This window comes from Triticum urartu, chromosome 6, assembly GCF_003073215.2.
Source record: "Triticum urartu cultivar G1812 chromosome 6, Tu2.1, whole genome shotgun sequence".
Lineage (NCBI taxonomy): Eukaryota > Viridiplantae > Streptophyta > Magnoliopsida > Poales > Poaceae > Triticum > Triticum urartu.
The window spans coordinates 489,917,148-489,940,952 of NC_053027.1; the positions used below are offsets into that span (position 1 = coordinate 489,917,148).

General features: G+C 52.5%; 1 protein-coding gene across 2 annotated transcripts; it reads right to left on the reverse strand.

The window, feature by feature from the left end:
- Positions 1–2,020: 2,020 nt before the first annotated feature.
- On the reverse strand, positions 2,021–12,931 carry LOC125514471 (benzaldehyde dehydrogenase, mitochondrial-like). Of its 2 annotated transcripts, XM_048679811.1 has the most exons (10): positions 12,653–12,931; positions 11,674–11,820; positions 11,430–11,572; positions 10,879–11,352; positions 10,623–10,796; positions 10,394–10,531; positions 10,169–10,306; positions 10,021–10,082; positions 9,915–9,935; positions 2,021–2,427 (listed from the first exon to the last, which is right to left on the reverse strand). In XM_048679811.1, exons 1-10 carry the CDS (start codon positions 12,735–12,737, stop codon positions 2,175–2,177), a joined length of 1,635 nt encoding a protein of 544 aa, XP_048535768.1. In that variant the 5' UTR covers positions 12,738–12,931; the 3' UTR covers positions 2,021–2,174. The 2 variants fall into 2 exon arrangements, with proteins under 2 accessions (XP_048535768.1, XP_048535769.1); XM_048679812.1 differs by lacking the exons at positions 2,021–2,427; positions 9,915–9,935 and adding an exon at positions 5,145–5,717.
- Between the last annotated feature and the right edge of the window lie 10,874 nt (positions 12,932–23,805).

Here is a 23,805-nt window from a genome sequence, read left to right on the forward strand (position 1 = left end):
CTGTCATCCTGCTGTCGAGGCACATACGACCCGCTCCTCGGGAAAGGGGTGGGCACTCGACGTCGATCGTCACGATCGAATCGGTGATCGTACTGCTCACGGTTCCCGTACTGATTACGCCGATCCCCACGTCCCTCACGCCTCGGGGGCGATCTTGGGCTATGAGCCGACTGGACTGTGTCTGCAGCAATGGATCTGCTATGAATCCTGTTCCGCGACTGAGAAACAGCGGAGTTCTGGTCTCCTGCTGCCCGGAGTAACGCTCTGATCTGCAACAAGCCTCTGCCGGCCTCCGACTGGGAAGGCTGAATCGACTCTGTTATACGGGCTGCAGCTGCTAAATTCTGAATCGGAGTTCGATATACCTGCGGGGGCGGAAAGAGCTGACGTCGACTGGATTCTGGAACCCGTTGTCGCGCACGCTCGTCGAGTGCTCGCTGGAGGTTCTCCAGTCGAATGCGCTCGGCCAAGTTTGCCAGGCGCGCGTCCTACAAGGCATGAGCCTCGGGGGTTTCTCCAACGATAGGAGTGTGCAGTGCATCCATGTTCCGGCGACGAAGTTCTTCTCTCTACAGCGACGTGAAAGGCTCGGGGAGATATTTCTCATGGGGATGCGACGGGTCGCCTCCACCCGCGCCTCCGTCGGTGCGGGGAAAACCGGGAGGACTGGGCGGTCCATCGACCATCAGAACCTCCGCCGCCGGATCACTGCTGTCGCACTCGGATGCGGTCTCTGCAGAGCCAGTCGACAGGTCGAACAGGCCGTAGAGGGATTCGTCGAGTTCGATCTCCGCGACTTGAGGGGTGGCCGACTGGCGTGCCACCGCGTGTCTCACCCACCGCTGAAGTCTCGACCGACCGGAGCGCTTACGCCGGCGGGAAACGGGGAGGGAGGACAACACATGAACCGACCGATAATGGGTCGACGGTTGCCGCAAGAGGACGCCGCGGACGCACGTGCGAAAGTGCGTTGCCCCGCGGACAGGGAGTGCGTCCACATCGAGCGGAGCCTCCTGAAGCCAAGCGGACTCGTCGGCGATGAACGTGAGCGCGCCGAGACGGATCTCGCGGCCCTCCACCAAAACTCCGCCAGAAACCATAGTGATTTGGATCGAAAAAGATCGCAACTCCTCCAACAAATCGCTAAAACACCGGCCCCACGGTGGGCGCCAACTGTCGTGGTTCTAAGTCTGACAGTAATGTAGGGGGCTAGGTATGTAGAGGCAAGGTCTTAGCTATGGAGTAGTTGTAACCACACGAGGTTTACGAGTTCAGGCCCTTCTCGGAGGAAGTAATAGCCCTACGTCTCGGAGCCCGGAGGCGGTCGACTGGATTATGCGTGTATGAATTACAGGGGTACGAACCCTTTACACTGAGGAGGGGGGTGGCTTATATAGAGTTCGCCGGACCCCTCCGGCCCTCAGTTGTGCAGGGTTTTAAATACATTAAGGTCAAGCGTTACTGGTAACGCCCCTAATAAAGTGCTATGATGACCATAAAAGCTACTTAATAACCGACCGTTAGCGTGCGGAGTGCCTTTAGGTCTCCTGGCCGTCGAGTGGTTTGGTCTTGGTCAAGTGATTGCTTCTTGGTCGAGCGTCTTCGAGTCTGTCAAGTGGAACACCTCCAAATCGATTGAAAAGTGATTTCTTCTAGAGATGTCCTTGGGTAGGGCAGTTGGGACAGGTCCATGACCCTACCCTAGGTACATAGCTTCATCAGCGCCACCATGCGCTGTCGTAGAACTGGCATGTGCTTCCTAGTTCTTCGGGGTAGTCAACTGACAAAGCTCGTCACTTACTCCCATGTATAGCAAATTTGTTTTTGAAAGATCATTTAGGCGAGCTTCATCGATTTAGTAGAAAGCAAGCGGGAAACAATGGGGATCAAGTGATCATGGGCACAAGGAAAGTATAGCAAATTTAGGCCGGCTTCACTGTATAGCAAATTTGAACTAGCTAGACGGCAAGTATATCAATGCCATCCAAGATAAGATCTGCACGGGCCACCGATCAGGTCAAAAGCGGGCAGCGCCAAAACAAATTTGAACTAAGCCAGAAGCTGACGACACCGTTTATTCAAAGGCAGGCTTAAGTTAAGAGTTCGCCGGCCTTGTTGCCGGTGTCCTTCCCGCCTCCTATGGTATTGCCGGAGGACGACGGTACGTTTCGCCGCTACAACCAAGCCGGGTCCCTGAGGGGCGCGACGACGGCCTTGGTCTGGAGGTAGTTGCCGAGGCTATAGGCGCCCTTCTCCCACCCCACGCCGCTCATCTTGTACCCGCCGAAGGGGATGGCCGCGTCGAACACGTCGTAGCAGTTGACCCACACCGTCCCCGCCCTCAGCGCCCGCGCTACCGCGTTCGCCGTGTCCAGGCTCCTCGTGAACACCCCCGCCGCCAGCCCGTAGTGCGTCGCGTTCGCCCTCCTCGGCAATTTTGACTATTTTGACCTGTGGACGAAATCAATTCACAAAATGAACTGCCCGTGAAACTATTTCACAGCACTGACCCTTTTGTGTGGCGCCCGCCACGCAGGCGTCACACCCTACGGTGCAGCGCCTAGCTCGGGGGCGTTGCACACCAGTCCACCGTGGCAGCCCTTGGGCCCGCACCCAGCAGTGCAGCGCCTCAGAGCTAGGCGCTGCACCGTAATGTGCAGCGCCCGGCCCGCAGGCGCTGCACTGTGACTTAGATGCCAGCCGCCCACTGCCCCCCCACCCCACCCATTCGTTCCAGAGGAGTTACAGAACAGGCGGCCGGCGGCTTCCTCCTCTCCCCCTCTCAATCCCCTCTTAAAAAATCATCAAATCTGACGATTTGGCCCGTGGATTCCTTCACCAATCCATCCTAGAAGGTACTTTTCTCCGATCCCCTTCTTTCTATCCATAGAATGTATGCTATTTCGGAGATTTGATGAACCCTTGTTTGAATCTTGTGTGTATTAGATTTAGGGAATTTTTGTTTGAATCTTGCATGTATTCGATTTGGGGAACCCTTGTTAGACTAGAATGTGGTTTGGATACATAGGTTGACATGTTATTTATATAGTTTGGATACATAGGTTGACATTTTATTTATATGGAAAAGATATTTGTATTGAATCTTGCATGAGGTAGGCTTAGTTTAGTTTATTGAAATTACATTTGTATTGGCAAGAATGGTTTGGATACATATGCTTTGTATTTTGCATCTAGTAGGCGTACTTTAGTTTATTTGTATTGAAAAGATAATCGTGTTGACAAGAAAGCTTTCTTTCAAAATTGTTAGGATGGTTTGGCTTCTCGATGATCACTGGGACAAACAACACCGGTCGTACGCTATGGCGGTGGAGCAGCGGGTAATAATGAAAGTGGCCTGTTTTATGAATTTCGTATTTATTTCAAACACAAATGCCCCATATGTAATGTTATGAATTGTTTGTTTGTAGGCGCTTGCACCTTTGAAGCTTCGTTCTCACGGGGTCACCCTTGGGTGGATGCGCTATGATGAGCGATACACATCGTATGTAAGGGAGACAGGACTTCTCCCTTTCATTCATATGGTCAGACGGTCGATGCCACCCAACAATGCTCCAGCACTCACCGCGCTTATTGATCATTGGCGGCCGGAGACACATAGTTTCCATCTACGGACCGGGGAGATGACAGTGACGCTCCAGGATATTGCTATGATCACCGGTCTTCCTATCGATGGGAATCCTCTATGTATGAGCACCGACTCCAATGGGTGGCGCGCGCAGATGCATGCCCTTATCGGTATGGTTCCTCCGGAGCCTCCGGAACCAGCAGCAGAAAACAAGAAGAAGGAAAGAGTCGCAGCCGGTGCTACTTTCACGTGGATTACTGAGCACTTTGGTACTTGCCCACCGGAAGCTGATGAGGACACGGTCAAGATATATGCTCGTGTCTACATGTGGTATGTGATATCCAGGACTATGTTTGCTGATGGCACAGGCAACAATGCTCCATGGATGTGGCTGAAGGCGTTGACCGTCTTCGATAGCAAATGGAGTTGGGGTTCGGCGACACTGGCTTACTTGTATAGACAGGTATGAAGTTGTTTCTTTTTCACTTCATTGCTACATTATGAATGCGATCTTGCTCTTAATTGAACCATGTTCTCTTTTATGTGTAGTTGGACGAAGCCTGTTGTAGGTCATCTGGAGGTATTGGTGGTTGTTTGCTCGCACTTTCCATATGGAGCTGGGAGCGTTTGCCGGTTGGACGTCCGAAGAAGGTGAAGTACGATGATTGGGACGACAAAGGCGACCTACTACGGCTACCCACTTGGGCTTACAAGTGGGATGTGATAAATGAGACGACAGATGATCCCTCGGTCATGTACAAGTTGTACCAGAGTGAGCTTGACGCGATCACGCCTGAGCAGGTGAATTGACATGGCATAAGTGATTATGATGCTTCTATTGCAACTCGATATCAATTTTGCATTCTATCCCATTTTGCAGGTGATATGGGAGCCGTATGGAACAGGAGATAGTTTTGGTGACCCTTTAGAGTTCAGGCTGAATTCGATGTGCACTAGGGATAGGGATCTCTGGCGTATGCGGTGCCCACTCATATGCAACTGGGCGGTTGAGCTTCACCTCCCACATCGAGTGCGCCGTCAGTTTGGTTTGTTCCAGGCACATCCGCCGGAGTGGGAGGACACGGACAAGTTGCTACACGCGTAAGATATAATTAACCTTGAGTACTTAGCAGCTTCTCGGCGGTTTCGATGCTACTAATATTATGTTTCTAACTTGCAGGTTGGATAGGAAAAGGCAGCGGAAGATTAAGGATTGGGCCAAGCATCACAGAAAGTATGTCGTACAGTTTGCGCTTAGTGTGGAGCAAGCTAGGGCTGGAAAAGGAGTCCAGCTTCGTGAGCACCTGTACTTAGCAAATTTTTGGCACACGCACACATATTCCGATGAGGAGAGATAGTAGCTCACGACACATAGCAAGCAAAGAACTGTGACACATAGTACTTCACGACACATAGTACTTCACGACACATACTAATTCATAATACATAGTACTTCATGACACATAGTAGATCACAAACACACATATTCCGATGAGGAGAGATAGTAGCTCACGACACATAGCAAGCAAAGAACTATGACACATAGTAGTTCACGACACATAGTACTTCACGACACATACTAATTCATAATACATAGTACTTCATGACACATAGTAGATCACAACCAAATCGAAGAGGAGAGATAGTAGTTCATGACACATAGTAGTTCACAACCAAATCGAAGAGGAGAGATAGTAGTTCATGACATAGCTCTATTGCGTAGAGCAAGGCCCCTTTCCCTTCTTCTTCTTCTTCTCTTCTTCCTCTTCCTCCTCCCTTTTCCTTATGAGGTGGGCCTCCTTAACCACCCTCTCCATGAATATCTTTTCCTCCCTCTCTTTTTTTTCAGCTGCAATTGCCCAAAGCTTTATGGTTCCTTCTTCAAAATCCTTTAGACGCTTCTTCTGTGCCTCCTCACATTTCCTCACCAATGCTTGCTCCCTAGCGCGCATCGCATTTGACGCTCTCTCTTCTTCCTTCCTCTTCTCCTCAAGCTCCTCTTCCTTTTTCTTCTTTAGCTTGGCTGCATCCTCCTCTCTAAGCTTCTTCGCAGCCTTCTTCCACCATCCCGCCATCTCATCTTCGCCATCCTCCTTCATTGTTGGTTTGTTGGGTTGGGAAGCCGCCATACCTACAATGAGTGAAACATAATGGTTAGTAAAGACAATACAAACAAATGGAACATATGAAAAAAATAACATATGGAAAACAAGAACATTTGAAACATTATAGTTAGTGAGCAACATACGGAAATGGTCCATCGAGGTATCCAAACATTCCTCTATAACGACCTTGCCCTTGTCCATCACCACGGCCAAGTCCATCACCAAGGCCAAGACCATCACCACGGCCAAGACCACCACCACGGCCTAGACTACCACCACCACGGCCTCTTGTAAGTCCTAGTTGCCGACCTCTTTGTTGCCTAGATCCTCTTTGACTAACACTTGGTTGGCTTGGCACTTGTTGGCTACCACTTGGTTGGGGCTCCCACTTGGTTGCCTTGGCACTTGGTGGCTACCACTAGGTTGGCTCCCACTTGGTTGCCTTGGCACTTGGTGGCTACCACTAGGTTGGCTCCCACTTGGTTGCCTTGGCACTTGTTGGCTACCACTAGGTTGGCTCCCACTTGGTTGCCTTGGCACTTGTTGGCTACCACTAGGTTGGCTCCCACTTGGTTGCCTCGGCACTTGTTGGCTACCACGTTGTTGCCTTCGCACTTGTTGGCTACCTCTTGGTTGGCTTGGCACTTGTTGGCTACCACTTGGTTGGCTCCCTTGTGTAGCTCCTTGTTGGCTAGTGCTTGCATCATTTTTCTTGGACCTTTTCCTTGGTTTCATACATTTTCTTTTGTTGTGGCCATGACCTTTGCATTCCCCACAACGGGAGCTCTCACGAGGCTCTTGGAATTGATCGTTTCCCGCTTCGCGGCGGCCACCATGGCCCCATCCGTCCATGTCGCCTCTAAAATGCTTTGTTTTACGTCTACCACGTTTAACAACCTTCAACTCCGGATCCGGCCATATTTGAACTCCATGATACTCCGGCCATTGTGATTGATCAAAGTATGGGTGAAAGCGGGGAGCCCATGTTTTCTTGACCGTCATGATTGAGAACTCCAACTCCCTCACGGTGCGTGGGTGATTGATGTCCACATTTCTAACGCGACCGGCGGTATACAAATGTGAGCATGGGAGATGAAGCAACAATGGCCTCCCGCAAGAGCAATCACATTGTGTTAACGACACCTTGAAAGCCCGACCTCCATGTTGCCGGCCATCGTTTGTGGTTCCTCCTGGCTCTTTCACTTCATACTTCCACTCTTCGTTGTCATATAATATAGCTTCTTCTGAGTCCGCCTTTCGTGATTGAAATTCTAACCATTCATCAACCTTGGGTGGGAACTTGTACTTGTACTTGCGCGGGTTCTCACCCGCTATCTGTGCATCAGTTTCCATTGAGTACTTTAGAAAGTACGCATTCATCTTGTCAAATGTGTATTGAACTATTGCCGTCACAGGTAATCCACGTGCACCTTTGAGCACCCTATTGAAGCATTCGGCCATATTGCTTGTCATTTGACCGTATCTTCGGCCATCTTCATCAAAAGCACGTGCCCACTTGTTCCGGTGGGGAATGTGCCTATTCATAAAGTCTTGACCCCCGTGATCAAGTTTTTTGTGTGCGAGCAATTTGTTCAACAAAGTGGCGAACCGCTTCTCGGAGAAAGCAAGACAACAATCTTGAAGATCATCGGCCAACTCCTTAAGGCCACATGCCCTATAGAAGTTCGAACAAAAGTGCCTCGTGCACCATCGATGGTGCAATGGAGCATGCCCGGAAATGTCAATCTCCACTGCGTTAAGAATTCCTGCATGCCGATCCGACATGACACAAATTTTCCTTTGAGCAGGTAACACCTTCGTCCTCAAAAGACGCATAAACCACTCCCAGTTGTCATTGTTCTCCGCCTCAACCAAAGCAAATGCCAATGGCAACACCCGGTTATTGGCATCACTTGCTATCGCAACCAACAAGGTGCCCTTGTATTGTCCGGTCAAGAACGTGCCATCAATGGAGATGACCGGCCTACAGTGTTCGAAAGCCCTCACGCATTGCTCGAACGCCCAAAATGCACGGCCAAATACTCGGACTTTCTTTCCTTCATAAACCGTTGTTTGGTGCCCATGAGGCTCGACAACATGAACCATGCCCGGGTTTGTGGCGGCCATGGCTAACAACAACCTAGGGATTCGGTTGTATGCTTCCTCCCAAGTACCATACAACATCTTAAATGCGGCTTGCTTCGCCTTCCATGCCTTGCCGTACTTCACCTTGTAATGAAATATGGCTTTCACAAGGTCAATGACATGTTGGACGCTCATTGTTGGAAGTGTGGATATTGAGTTGGAGAGCCTGTAAGCGATGAACTCAGACGTGAGTTGTCTGTGGTCTTGGGACACAATCTTGCCATCCACCCTTTTGCCTCGGCACATGTGAGTTGGCACACAACTCACTACGTGCCAAGCGGGACCTCCTTTCCATGGTCTTGCACGCACAATCCACGGACATATTTCATCTTCACATGCACATGCAACCGTGTAGCGCACATTGACGTCCGAATGCACCACCTTGTGTGGACGATAATGCGTAACTGAGTAGTTGTCGAGCCACATCTTCAATTCCAAGAAGGTTTAGAACTTACTCCCTTTACCAATTCGGTTCTTGTCGTCTCCCAAATCACGGTGAGAGCTTGGCCTAACCCCAAGAGATATAGATTTGCCACCATCCACAACGGCTTCATCCGCGAGACTAACATCCTTGAACAATGGTGTCTTGTGATCCCGACCGAATACCTTCTCGAAAGCTTCGGCCTCCTTCACCGTGAACCCCTCCTCATCAACTTGTTCATCGGGACCTTCGTCATCCGAATCCGATGCATATGCACGGGAAAAAGGGATGGAATGGTCCATTGTCTCTTGCAAATGATATTTGTCAAGATCACCCACATTGTTGTCATGGATATCAACTTCATTGTCATCGTCTGCATAATCATCATTGTCCTCTTGCAAAGCTTCATCTTGGTTGTTTGTAAACGGGCTCAATGTTGGCCTCACTTCTTGGGTCAAAAGAGGTTCAACAATTTCATCTCGCTTCAACGGTGGGGGGCTACTAGCAACCAAAGGGGAGGGTTTCCGGTTCAAGTCCAAATGCAAATTTGAATCAACCTTCTTCGTTGCAAATAACTCGAGAGCCTTGTCAAGTGAATCGGCCACCGTTTCCTTGTATGCAACCCAACGTTGCTCCGAGTTGATACGCATTGTCTTCCAACGGATGTGCATTCCAAAACCTACATTATGCCTTCCCTCCAACTCAACGATATCACTAGGGTCCATCCAATTCAAATATTTCCTCACTTGTTGCAAGAGCTCCGCATAGCTAGCACTACTATCAAACAACATATCTACCTCATCCGGATCCGGTTCAATATTGCCTTTCAAGAAGGCGTCTTTGTCCCCATGATGAACAAACACACATGTTCTTCCCATCCCTATAAGCATTCAAACAACACATCGTAACATTGCTTCCACGAGTACTAATTTAAGGATTAACACGGAATACAAACCCTAATACATATATATCAAACAACAACCCTAACCCTAACCCTAACCCTAACCATAACCCTAACCCTAACCATAACCCTAACAATAACCCTAACCATAACCCTAGCACCAACATAAGAACACCCATAAGAATAACCCTAACATACTAACAAAGCCTAATCATAGGAAATTGGCAAACAAAGATCTCACATCTCCATGCAAATCTCTAGATCCAAACAAAACTAGGGTTTCCCAAACTAGCATTACTTGGATCAAAACAAGGGATCGGAGAAGATTACCTTGAGGGAGGGTATGACTTCGAAATCCACGGACAAATTCTTCAAATTTGCAAGTTTTGGGAGAGGATTTGAGAGGGGGAGAGAGTGGGAGAGGGGGCAAAGCTCGGGTTGGGGTGTGTGGGGTGGGGGAGTGGGGGAGGGGGGCCCAGCCGCTGGATAAGTCACAGTGCAGCGCCCGAACGCTAGGCGCTGCACATTACATGTGTGGCGCCTAGCTCTGAGGCGCTGCACTGCTGGGTGCGGGCCCAAGGGCTGCCACGGTGGACTGGCGTGCAACGCCCGCGAGCTAGGCGCTGCACCGTAGGGTGTGGCGCCTGCGTGGCGGGCGCTACACAAAAAGGTCAGTGCTGTGAAATAGTTTCACGGGCAGTTCATTTTGTGAATTGATTTCGTCCACAGGTCAAAATAGTCAAAATTGCCGCCCTCCTCACCACCTCCCCCACCTCCCTGCACACCAGAACCCCACCTTGCACCGTCAGTCAATGGTGGTCACAATGTTTGGTACTTCTACTTAGCAGCTAGCTGGCGGTACCTGAACTTGAGGATGGACTGGATGGGCCTGAATATCTCCTCCTGAGCGATCTTCATCTCGTCCTGTGACAACGAAACGGACGCAGAATTGATCAGCACCGAAAGTATGTGTGTGGTGAGAAGCGGCACATCTGAAAAACGTTTGTTACCTCGACGTCTGCAAAGACCGTCGGCTGGATGTAGAAGCCCCTGCTGCCTACCCTGTCGCCGCCGGTGACGAGGGTGGCGCCGCTGTCGACGCCCGACTTGACGTAGCCCAGAATCTTCTTGAACTGCTGGCCATCGATCTGATCCGCCAAAAGAGACGATTTCATCAGGATCGACACGGCTGAGATGCGTGTATCCCTGAACGTATGGGTGTGCACGTCACGTACCTGAGGTCCCTGCTCGACACCTTTCTTGAAGGGGTCGCCGACCACGCGCCTCTGAGCGCGAGCATTGGACTTCTCCACGAACTCGTCGTACACGCTCTCGTGCACGAACGTCCGAGACCCAGCGCAGCAGCATTGCCCCTGTCACGAGTGCAGACCACGGATTAGGACAGACATTTCAGACTCCTGATGTATGTTCCTATTCTTACAGTAGTTCAGATGGACAGAAGACCTGGTTAAAGAAGAGCGCGCGGTGCGCGAGCTCGACGGCCTGGTCGACATCGGCGTCGTCCATGACGATGAACGGAGACTTGCCGCCGAGCTCCAGCGTCACCGGCTTCAGGTTGCTACTCGCCGCCAGCTCCAGAATAATCTTGCCCGTGCCAGTCGATCCGGTGAACGCCAGCTATGAGCAAAATGTACATTAATGTCAGCTCTTTAATCAATCACGAAGAGGGTCGTCGAGGAAGCGCAGGATTCATGATCACCTTGTCGACGCCCATGTGGCTACACAGCGCGGCGCCGGCCGTGGGGCCGAAGCCGGGGACGACGTTGAGGACGCCGTCCGGGAGGCCGGCCTCGTGGAGGAGGCTGGCGACGTAGAGCGCGGAGAGCGGCGTCTGCTCGGCGGTCTTGAGCACGACGGCGTTGCCGCAGGCGAGCGCCGGGCCGACCTTCCAGGCGAACATGAGCAGCGGGAAGTTCCAGGGGATGATCTGGCCGGCGACGCCGATGGGCTCGCGCAGCACCTGGACGTGGTGCGGGCCGTCGGCCGGCACCACCATGCCGTGGATCTTGTCCGCCCACCCGGCGTAGTACCGCATGCAGCGCGCCGCCATGGGCACCTCCCCGCCGGCGGACTGCTCCAGCGGCTTCCCGCCGTCCCACGACTCCAGCGCCGCGATCTCGTCGTTGTGCCGCTCCATCAGGTCCGCGAACCGCAGCAGCACCCGGCACCGGTCCTGCACATGCACGCACGTACCATTCCAAGACATGAGCTATCTACGTCTGTACGTGAACGACGAATTGTGGTACGTACGTAGGCGGTCATCCTCGGCCAGGGGCCCTCGTCGAAGGCCCTGCGGGCGGCGGCGACGGCGTGGTCGATGTCCTCGGCGTCGCCCTCGGCCACGCGCGCGATGACCTCGCCGGTGCGGGGGTCCACCGTCGGGAACGTCCTTCCTGGAGAAAAACGGTGCACATTTTGGTGCGCTACGGGGAGGCAGCATATCTTCGTGGTGACCCGGTGCAGTTCATGCGATTCGAGTCATGCATGTACGTACCAGATGCTGCATCGACGAAGTTGCCGTTGATGAGGAGCTGCGTGTACTTGACCTCCACGGGTGGTTTGATCGGCTGCTCGTCGTCGGCGGCGGCCGGTGCGGTGCTGAACCTGTAAACGGCCCCGGGCAACAAGCGCCGTGCATTGTCTGTAGGCACACAAGTATTCAGATCAGAAAATTACTCCATGAAGTTACTCGAGTATTCACATCCGAAAATTAACAAGTGTGCTAGTGAATCTTTTTTTACTCCGTACTGTATAGAGATTGTTCAGGTCTTCTAGAACGTTAACATACGCATCGGTGAATCATTTCTTTTTAACTGTCACATGAGTGCACTTGAACATAAGCAACACCGTGCATGTGCATGCATCATCGAGCAACTTGCTTGTCTGTTGACGCACGGTGGGGGTGTGATCTTTCTCCCATCACAGGCATGGCACCGGAGTTGGAAACAAACAGAACGGGGGAAATGTACTGCGCGCGGCCCAACTACTTATGGCTCGTCCTAGTTTTTCGATAAGGATTGGACAGAGAGGGACCTCATCTCCAGCCCCACTTTGGGAGGAAAGCTCCAGCTAGCCTTTGGTACAAGTAACAAAACAAAGCGAAACAGAAACATGGGTCATGGTGTGGGGAAGAGAAATAGAGAACGCCAAGGAACTTCGTGAGCCAAAATGTGCAGAGATGGTCATGTGCAATCGATTCCCGCGATCATCTTGGCTCAAAGATGAACCAATCATTCCCGCAAATGACCGATGTGGCACCAACCAAAAGACAAAAAGATAATCCTAACGCGTCCGAGAATGCACTTCTCTTGACGATTAGAGAACGGTACCAGCCACGTTATGGTTCAAGCATGTCTGGTTGATTCAGTATCGTATCATGGAAAGTGAAGATGAAGCACCAACGGAGAAACAGAAATCAAGACCTAAAGCGAGGCGGTGAAGAAATCCAAGATCCAACCAGAGAACGTGGTCACCTGCTCCGAGAAGAGAGTCGGCGGGAGGCTTCGTGAGGAGGCCGCGGCGCGAGAGGAAGGAGGAAGCGGCCCTCCTTGCGGCCATGGCTAACCCTGTCACAGCAAGTGGTCTACTGCACGGGAAGTGAGGAGCAATGGAGGAGGAGTATATATTCTCCTTGCACTCTTGAGGCTAGTGGCAGTGGCCAGTATGGGAGGGTATAATGGAGATCTCCTTGCACGGTTGCACTTCTTGTGGGCATGTTCAAGAAGCAAGTGCACAAGTGCTCTTGCGCTTGGACTGCGGGTTCGGTGTGACTACTGCTGCCGTTGCTGGCGCAATAGACAAGGGAGGAGGTGAGAGCAAAAAACGCAACACCAACTGTATATGTTTTTTTTGGGTGAAATCCAACCGAGCAATGCTACACGCACGGGCTATTTTTTTACTTAACTTTACGGGGGTGCTTAGCTGGGACAGGTTGATTGGAAGAAAAAGGGATGCGGGCCCACGCCCCCTAAAAATCAGGGGCGATAGAGATTAGTTAACGAAGAAGGTCAGTAAAACGTCTGTATTAGTCTGTTGGTCTAGAATTTTTGAATCCAGCCTTAGAGCAACTCTAACATCTAACAAAAATGTAGAGCTCGCTCCATGCCCAACCGCCAACACGGGATAGAAGTTTCAGTTCTTCCTCCGCACGACACGCCCTGGTTTTGAAAGCGCGTGGCGTCCCATGCACCACCGGCAGCGGGCAGCACACCATTAATGTCATGCCCGCGCCCTCAGATTCTCGACGTGGCCTGACAGATGGCCACCATGCCACATCATCTGTTGCATTGCATCTTAGCAGACCCAGAGGAGCAGCGTGAGCACGCGAGAGGCATGTGCGTAGGAACACAGGGAGACGGTCACTCATCGTCGCCTGTGATGACGACGAGGCAGGAGGGCCCGGCCACCAATTCCCGATGAGTCCTTGAGACGACCTCTCGATGGTGGTTGGGCGGCGAGGGAACCATCCAAGCATGTCGACGGTGGGGGATCCATCCAAACATGCATGTGATGAGCTGTAGAAAGATTACTGCGCTCAATGATTGTCTAGATGAGGGCCACGACTGTGGATGGTTCCAATTGATAACACCAAAAGACGTGTGGGTTTTAGGGGATGCTATTTACGCAATGAATTTTACAGGTTATCCTCCCGTGGTGACAAATTTGGCTGGTGATGCTTGATCCACCAACGACGAGGATCTTGTCGATGTGGTCATCTCAATCTTCCCCAATCTAATTTGAGCTCGATGTTGTCTACGCTGTCAGGGTGCGGACCTCCTTGCGTGATGTTCCGACGATGGGTAGCTCCTAAGCAGATGACATGGCATCCCCATTCTTGTCTCAAGCGAAAGAGAAGGAGTAGTGCAACAAAGCTTCCAAGGTTCATCTCGTGGGAGGAGGGGTATGAGGAGTTCTGATATCCAAATGAGTGCCTAAGTAGGCGGTGGTGAGCGAGGTCAATTTGCATCCTCTTGTGGAGGTCCCCACGCGGATAGGCATGGTTTAGCTGAACTACGACAAAATTTGGGCACAACTAGACGCTATCTCACAAAAATATAGTATTAAAAGTAGAAGGAGAGGTGACTTTGACTACCACGTGGCAAGTGGGAGTCCAAAACTAGTTTTAGACCAATGTTTGATTTGCAAGCATGAAGGATGAATGTATACAGAAAATAAGACGACGGACCAAATGTAAAGGCAATAACTTGAGGGATAAACAATATACTTTTCTCATAGTGGTATGATAAGAACATGCACATTGATAAGAAAGTTCGCAAAATTGTTCCATAGCATCGACATAACTCGTGAGGTAAGTCCCTCCTCCCTCCCTCCTCACCCTCCGCACCGCGGGCCGCTCCGGCCGCGGTGGCCACCTCACGCCCTAGCCTCTACCTCCGGCGGCCGGTGGATCTGCCCCTGACCATGCCGCGATGCTCCCAGGGGGGGGCCCGGCCTCGCCGTCCACCAGCCTGGCCTGGAGCACCCCGGAGAAGGGGGAGATCTGGGATGCGTCCAGCGGTCCGTCCCAGGTGCCGGAGACCCTTATTGCCCCGTCGCCGCGGATCCGCGCATCAGCGTCGCTCTCACCGCGTGGATCTGACGCTGCTGCTGTGTTCGCCTCGGCGGACAACTCCGCGCCGCTCCATCTTGGGGGCAACCGCCTCAAATCCATTGTGGTGGTGCCTTCCCCCCAAGCTCTGCTGGCGGTTGGAGGCATTGACGGCGGCATTGAAGAAGGATGGACACTCCATCAATCCCGCAAGAGCCGGCTCGCATGCTCCGATCCAGCGGGCTCTGGCCAGGTCCAGAAGCAGCTCTCCTTCGCCCGTCACCATCGCCACGTCTCCGGTCGCGAGGCCTTTTTAAGCAGGTTCAAAGGTCTCTGCTTTTGATGCCTGAGTTCTCGCCATCGTAGAGTAGATTGTAGAGATCCCCTGTGCTGCATCATTTGCAAGCGGTAGGGGCACTACGGCTGGGAATGCCCGCAAAACCCACGCAAGAAGAGAGGAGGGGGCTCTGCTAGAGAGCGGCTCGGTGAACTCGGGCGCTCGGCCTCCCCTGCCCGCGGCCCTTCCCCACCCCAGACACCACCGTCTCCGCTGCCACCTCCGCGCCTCCTAGCCACCATGGAGCTTGCCTCGGCTGTCGACCACACCCGCCACCCGCGCAACAGCCACAAGGTCATCGCCTCCACCCCCGCGATGGAGCACCAAGTGTTCCTGCTGAACCAGCACGCCGTCGTCATCACCGCGGTCGGCACCAAGGCGCACGCCGCTAGCCCACTGTCCATTGGGCGGGCGCTGGAAAAGGAGCTGAAGGTACCGCCTCATCTGCTGCGTGTGACCGCCCACGACCCTGAAGACTTCTTCGTCTTCTTCAACCTGCCGGCGCACAAAGATCTGGCGGTGCAGCATGGTTCACTCACCGTCGATGGAGTGCCGTTTCTGCTGGAGCCCTGGCGGGAGGACGCCCACGCCGTGCACCAGAAGTGGATGCTGCACGTCCGGGTGGTCATCGAAAAGCTGCCCATGCAGCTCTGGACGCTCGAGGGTGTCATGGAGGTCCTTGGAGACAAGGTGATCATCGACCGCCTCGACAGCCGGACCTTTGAGCGCGCCGACACTAAGTTGTTCCCGTGCTGAGTCTGGGTCTGGAACCTCTCCTTCATCCCGACCAAGAGGACGATCTGGAAGCATGCGAGGGGGACGGTCCGTGTCGAAGAGATGCACGGCTACTCGCCACCGAGCCGCGTGGTAGCCCCTCCGCCGGAGCTGCTGCAGTACGATCTGCTGCTGCACGTGGATCGCGTGTAGGACTGGACGCCACTCTCGCCGCGCTCCTCGCACTCGCCGCAGAGCGACCTCCCCTCCGATGACGATGACGTTGATGACCGGCCATACCCCCGCACCGACCCTGGGGTCTGGACCATGCGTGTCGAGGATGGGCGGCCTGCGCAGGCCCCAGCGCCCCTGCTGCGCCCGCCTTCGCGCGTCTCCTCCTCTGGCTGCAAGGAGATGCCGTTGGGGGTGCGCGCAGGGAGCACGACGGAGACGATCGAGGACACCACCGCCGCTCATGGAAGGAAGCGCTGCTAGGAAGGGGGGTGTGCGGCGGACCATGGCAGGGCGCCCAAGGCCAACACCAGGCACCGCAGCCGCACCCCGACATCGAGGCACCGCCAATGTGCGCCTGGAGACCGGCTGCTTGACGCTGATGCGCGCCAGCTGGCGGCCCGGGAGCGCGCCAATGGCGGCTTGAGGGGCAGGGGCAAAGAGAGCGATCGTCCATCAGCCTCAAAGGAGAAAGAGCCTGCCAAGTAAAAGCTGCAGCTGCCGGGGCAGGGGGGGCGCCCGTGTCCCTGCTTACCCCACCATGCAAGCTGCACCGCGATGCTGCATCGTGCTCAGCTGTGCCGGCAGACGACCCAGTGGCCGAGTTCTTCAAGGGGGCCAAGCGGAAATTGATCCCACCCAAGCGCCCTGATGCTATGACTCCGGCGCTGGACAAAGTGATCACGGCCAAGCTCAACAAGCCTCTCAACTTCGCCGACGAAGACAGAGCCAGCGGGGAGTCCCTGGACTTGGGGCCGGCGCTGTCCCTGGCGCGCCACACTCCCGCTACCACGACCTCTCACGCGCTCCAGCTGGGGGCCGTGACCAGGCAGGTCACTGAGCTGCAGCTGGACGGGGGTGGTGAAAGCGAGGTGCAGCGCCAGCCGACACTTCCGTTCTTCACCAGCGCACCCACTCCGGTGATCGGCAAGCCCCCAGCAAGAGACAGGGCCCCCCAAGACCAGAGCAACCAGCGTCCCAGTCCGGGCAAGCGCGCGTCAGGCATGCAACCAGACAGCGGTGCCCCATGCGCAGCGCGCGACATTCCGTTTGGTGCATGGCCTCGGGATCCTGGGATCGAAGGAGAAGATGACAGCGGCTGCGGCTGAGGCGCTCATCCGCCGTTTCGATGAGCCTCTGACGGACGACGACATAGCTACGATCGCAAGGCTGGCCCGCTTGGACGCCCAGGCTCTCAAGGCTGCTGTCGGCATGCTTGGCGCTGATGGAGAGGCCTCTGGCCGCCCAGTTTCCCCATGTTAGATCATCATCGTAGTCGACGACGACCAGCCTCGGGCTGGGTGAAGTTAGGATGTAGTTTGTCGGCCTTAGGGCTCGCGAGTTGTAATAGTAGTTGGGCATGGCTGCTAGTTGTTTGCCGGTGGGGTTTTGGGCCTATTGGTGGCCGCCGGCAACCCCCGGATGGTAGGTTTGTGTACTCGTGGTTTCTTTCAGTAAAAGAAGTCGTCGTCGTCCATCCCTGGCTCGCGCCTAGGGCCAGCCTCCCACGGATGATTCATGTTTCTGATGAGTAGCACGGCTAGCCCGATCATGAGTTGGAACGTTCGGGGCCTGAACAACCCAGCCCGGCGTGCTGTAGTTCAGGACACGGCAAACGCGCACCGCCTAGCCATTCTCTGCATCCAGGAGACCAAACTTGAGGAGTGGACGGCAGCGATCGCTAGAGAAGTAGGAGGGCAAAGGCTCGACGACTGCATCGTCCTGCCAGCTAATGGCACAACAGGAGGCGCTGCTATTTTCTGGGATTCGACCTTGGCCAGAGTCCAATCCCATATGATCGGCGAGTTCTCCATCACAGCCAAGGTCACGGTTCTCTCCACGGGAGCTAGTTTTTGGTTGACGACGGTCTACGGCCCATCTGAGAGCGCGCGAAAGGACTCCTTTCTGGCTGAACTACTGAGAGCCGCCCCTCCCCATGGAGAGCCCTGCCTCCTAAATGGAGATTTTAACATCATCTACGAGGCCCGTGACAAAAACAATAGCAACATAAATAGGAGGATCATGGGTAGGTTTAGGGCGGCAATCGACGCCGGCGGCCTGCGAGAGATCAAATGCAAAAATAGGCGTTTCACTTGGAGTAGCGAGCGTCAAGACCCAACTCTTGCGAGCAAAGATAAATTTTTCTGCACAATGGAGTGGGAGACCATGTTCCCTGATTTCATGCTACACGCGGCGTCCACCTCATGCTCGGATCACTGCCCGCTGCTCCTGGCTGCTGCTACTGCCCCTAGGATGGCGCCCCGGTTCCGTTTCGAATCATTCTGGCCAAGGTTCCCGCGCTTCCATGAGACGGTGCAGCGAGCATGGAAACGGCCAGCCCCAGCGGCCTGCGCGTTTGATCGCCTGAATATCAAAATGCACCGGGTAGCTAGGGACCTCAAAATTTGGAGTAGATCGTTGTTTAGCGATGCTAAAATGCAACTGCAGCTGGCTACATCGGTAGTGCTACGGCTGGATATAGCGCAAGAGCGTCGGCCGCTCATGCAGGGTGAGTTTCACCTTAGAAAGCTTCTGAAGCTGCGAATTCTTGGGCTGGTAGCGGTGGAAAGGGCCCGGAAACGCCAGGCGTCTAGGATAACATGGCTGCGGGCAGGGGACGCCCAAACAGCCTTCTTTCAGGCCAAGATCAATGCCAGGCGCAGGAAAAATTTCATTCACTCGCTGCACGGACCGACTAGGGTGGCCACCTCCCACGATGAAAAAGAGGAAATCATCCATAGTCACTTCGCTAGATCATTAGGGACTAGACAGGACCGAGCTAGCACTATTGACCGGAGCTACATTGACATGCCAAGGGTCCAAGGTGGCGGCCTAGACAATCCGTTCACTGAGCAGGAAGTGTGGCAGGCGATCAAGCAATCGCCGGCGGAGAAATCTCCTGGCCCGGATGGCTTCTCCGGGGTTTTCTTCAGAAGCTGCTGGCCAACCATAAAAGGGGACGTGATGGACGTTTTTCATCAGTTCTACCACTCAGCCGGGGAAAATTTCCAAACGCTCAACACAGCTGTTGTAGTTCTTCTTCCCAAGAAAGGTGGTGCTGCTACAATCAACGATTACAGACCGATTAGCCTAATTCACTCTGTTGCAAAATTGATCTCCAAAGTGCTCTCGCTCCGCCTTGCAACGGTGATTCAAAGCTTGATTTCCCCGGCGCAGACGGCATTCCTCAGAACCAAATGCATACATGATAGCTACCTCTACATGCAAAATTGTGTGAGGTCCCTCCACGCTAAGAAGACTCCGGCCCTGCTACTCAAATTAGATATCTCCAAGGCTTTTGATAATGTCTCGTGGGATTATCTGCTCGAGCTGCTCCAACAGTTAGGTTTTAGCGCGAGGTGGCGCGACTGGATTGCCCTCCTTCTCTCCACCTCCTCATCGGCCTTCCTACTCAATGGCGTCGCCGGGCAGAAGATAGTGCACAGAAAGGGGCCGCGGCAGGGCGAGCCCCTCTCGCCGCTCCTTTTCATCCTAGCCATTGACCCCCTTTATAGAGTACTCAAAGTAGCGGTGGAACAAGACCTGATCGCCCCTCTGCCAGGCCATGTGATCAAACTTAGAGTTAGTCTTTATGCGGACGATGCAGTAATCTTCGCAAACCCGGACCAGCATGAAGTGCAAACCATTATGGAGATACTAACTGAATTTGGAAACGTCACTGGCCTGCATATCAACCCGGCCAAATCAATAGCGACGCCGATTAGATGTGAACACATTGATCTCTCCGAGATCCTTGGGAGTTTTGGTGGTTCCATCACCTATTTCCCCATTAGATATCTAGGACTCCCGGTGATGACGACACGGCTTAAATTAGTGCACCTGCAGTTCCTCATCTATAGGATCAGAGCTCGGTTAGCCGGCTGGAAGGGCCGCCTTCTCCCCCTAGCCAGCAGAAGAGTGCTGGTCCGTAGAGTCCTCAGCGCCATGCCCACTTTCGCCCTCTTGGTTCTGCGGGTTCCACCAAAATTGCTCAAAGAAATTGATAAGTGCAGAAGGCGTTTCCTTTGGAAGCAGGAGGAGGAAATAACTGGGGCCAGCTTCAAGGTGAACTGGCAAATGGTCTGCGCACCAACTGAGAAGGGGGGGCTCGGAATCCTGGACCTGCAAGGTTTCAGCCGAGCACTCCGGCTACGCTGGCTATGGATCGCTTGGAAAGACCCGGACAGACCATGGGTCGGCACACCACGGCCATGCGACGACACGGACAGAGTTTTGTTTGCTGCAGCAACAACGGTGATAGTTGGAGATGGCAAGACGGCGCTCTTCTGGCAATCTACATGGCTGGGACCTGGAACCCTAGCTCAGGGCTACCCAACCTTGTTCAAACACTCCCGGCGCAAAAACAGGACAGTGTTCCAAGCTCTGCAAAACGAAACATGGATCAACGACCTTGAACATGGGGATATCAACCTGATACTGCCAGACTTCCTGCAGCTGCACCGATGAATTCGTCAGGCAAACATTCTGCTAAATGAAGAAGAAAGGGACCAAATTCGGTGGAACATGGAGGCAAAAGGAGGATACACAACAAGCTCCGCTTACCAGATGCATTTTCAGGGACGGCATGCCTCAGAGTTTGAAGGCATCATATGGAAAACTTGGGCCCCAGGGAAGATCAAAGTGTTCTGCTGGCTGCTGCTACAAAACCGAGTCTGGTCAAATGACAGACTCTAGCGACGGGGCTGGCCAAATGGCTATTTCTGCCAGCTCTGTCACCGGAGCCTTGAAACAAGCAAGCACATTATCTAGGAATGCCCCGAGGCATGGAGAGTGTGACAACGGGTGGCATCATGGCACGGCTGCTCCACCTTCACGCCGACGGACGAGTGGAGCAATAAGAAGCCATTGGCGATTATCAGAGAAATTATCAACAGGGCAACGCCAAGGGAGCGCAAAGGAGCAAAAACCATGCTCCTTGCAACATGTTGGGAGATTTGGCAGGAGCGGAATAGATGCACTTTCCAAAACAAGATAGCCTCCACCTCTGACATTGTGAGAGAATTGAGAAATTCATTGGAGCTTTGGAGACTCGCGGGAGCCAACTGCATTGAGAGCCCCTTCGGGGAACCACCGTGAGATTGTAGGTTTTTAAGAGGCCCCTTTTTCACTTTTCTCTCCATTTTATCCTTGGTCCCTGACCGCCACACACTTTTTGTTATCACCATGTTCTCCCTGCTGTGAATCAATGAAATAGCCAGCAATTGCTGAACAGTTCAAAAAAAAGATAGGAAAGTTCGCGGAAGCGCCCATGTCTATTTTGTCTCCTATGGTGGAAAAAATGGCGTAGCCAGAGGACGTGAAGTTGTTATATATTGGTCAATGACGTAGACAAATGTGTGTCAGCACTTGCACTGAGACGCTCTCTAAGAACCTTATCACTTCTCACCCGATATAGCTCTCGAAATGCTAGGTTCCAGAAGCCTACTATCCCGAGCGTTAGTGCATGCTAGTTTTTTTCTTATTTTTCCAGTTCCTTATATAGTCATAGCTACAAGAAAAATGCATTTATGCTTTTCATCAGAACGCACAACAATCAACGATCCCATTAGCACAAGAATTAAATTCCTTAAATAATAGACTTGTAATATTTGAATAAACACCATAAAAGAATTCAAAGAAAGCCCCATCCAATTTTGACTTACATGAAAAAAGCACAAGATTCTTCTCCTCAAGTCACAACGACAACATAATTGATCGTAAGTGCTCTCATGAATTTATACACTTGTAACAAAAACATAAGGCTTAAAATTGCTGGCCCAACTTTTCTCTTCTTGTGTCTTTATGATTGTCAGTGATTCCTCTTGTTTTTCTCATGTTATTTATATTTTTTTCTCAAATTCATTTCCAGTCCCTCAAGATGGGGCTGCCCTACGGTTTGCCCCATATCACTCCTATTGGGGAACGTAGTAATTTCAAAAAAATTCCTACGCACACGCAAGATCATGGTGATGCATAGCAACGAGAGAGGAGAGTGTTTGTCTACGTACTCTCGTAGACCGGCAACGGAAGCGTTGACACAACATAGAGGAAGTAGTCGTACGTCTTCCCGATTCGACCGATCCAAGTACCGAACGTACGACACCTCCGAGTTCTGCACACGTTCAACTCGGTGACGTCCCTCGAGCTCCGATCCAGCAAAGTGTTGAGGAAGAGTTTCGTCGGCACGACGGCGTGATGACGGTGATGATGTTCTACCGACGCAGGGCTTCGCCTAAGCACCTCTACGATATGACCGAGGTGGAATATGGTGGAAGGGGGCACCGCACACGGCTAAGGAATGATCACGAAGATCAACTTGTGTGTCATGGGGTGCCCCCTTGCCCCCGTATATAAAGGAGGGAGATGGGGAGGTGCGGCCGGCCCAAGGGGTGCGCCTGGAGGAGTCCTACTCCCACCGGGAGTAGGACTCCCCCTTCTTGCCTTGTTAGAAAAGGAAGGAGGAAGGGAGAAAGAGGAAAGGGGGGCGCCCCCCCCCCTTCCTTGTCCTATTCGGACTAGGGGGGAGGGGGTGCACGGCCTGCCCTGGCCGGCCCTCCTCCTCTCCCTTAGGGCCCATGTAGGCCCAATAACACCCCCGGGGGGGTTCCGGTAACACCCCGGTACTCCGGAAAAATCCCGATTTCACCCGGAACGTTTCCGATATCCAAATATAGGCTTCCAATATATCAATATTTATGTCTCAACCATTTCGAGACTCCTCGTCATGTCCTTGATCACATCTGGGATACCGAACAACCTTCGGTACATCAAAACACAAAAACCCTAATTACGATCGTCACCGAACTTTAAGCGTGCGGACCCTACGGGTTCGAGAACTATGTAGACATGACCGAGACACGTCTCCGGTCAATAACCAATAGCGGAACCTGGATGCTCATATTGGCTCCTACATATTCTACGAAGATCTTTATCGGTCAGACCGCATAAATATATATGTTGTTCCCTTTGTCATCGGTATGTTACTTGCCCGAGATTCGATCGTCGGTATCTCGATACCTAGTTCAATCTCGTTACCGGCAAGTCTCTTTACTCGTTCCGTAATACATCAACCCGCAACTAACTTATTAGTTGCAATGCTTGCAAGGCTTGAGTGATGTGCATTACCGAGAGGGCCCAGAGATACCTCTCCGACAATCGGAGTGATAAATCCTAATCTCGAAATACACCAACCCAACAAATACCTTCGGAGACACCTGTAGAGCACCTTTATAATCACCCAGTTACGTTGTGACGTTTGGTAGCACACAAAGTGTTCCTCCGGTAAACGGTAGTTGCATAATCTCATAGTCATAGGAACATGTATAAGTTATGAAGAAAGCAATAGCAACAAACTAAACGATCAAGTGCTAAGCTAATGGAATGGGTCAATTCAATCACATCATTCTCCTAATGATGTGATCCCGTTAACCAAATAACAACTCATGTCTATGGTTAGGAAACATAACCATCTTTGATCAACGAGCTAGTCAAGTAGAGGGATACTAGTGACACTCTGTTTGTCTATGTATTCACACATGTATTATGTTTCCGGTTAATACTATTCTAGCATGAATAATAAACATTTATCATGATACAAGGAAATAAATAATAACTTTATTATTGCCCCTAGGGCATATTTCCTTCAACTCCTACTACTAGCTATTAGCTAGATTGATAGATCTGTTATGCTGTAACACCGGCCCACGATGCGGCTATATCTCTCACGTGTCGGAGCACAACACAGAGGCATAACCGTATGGTAGGCATGTCGCAAGAGGGGTAATCTTTACACATCC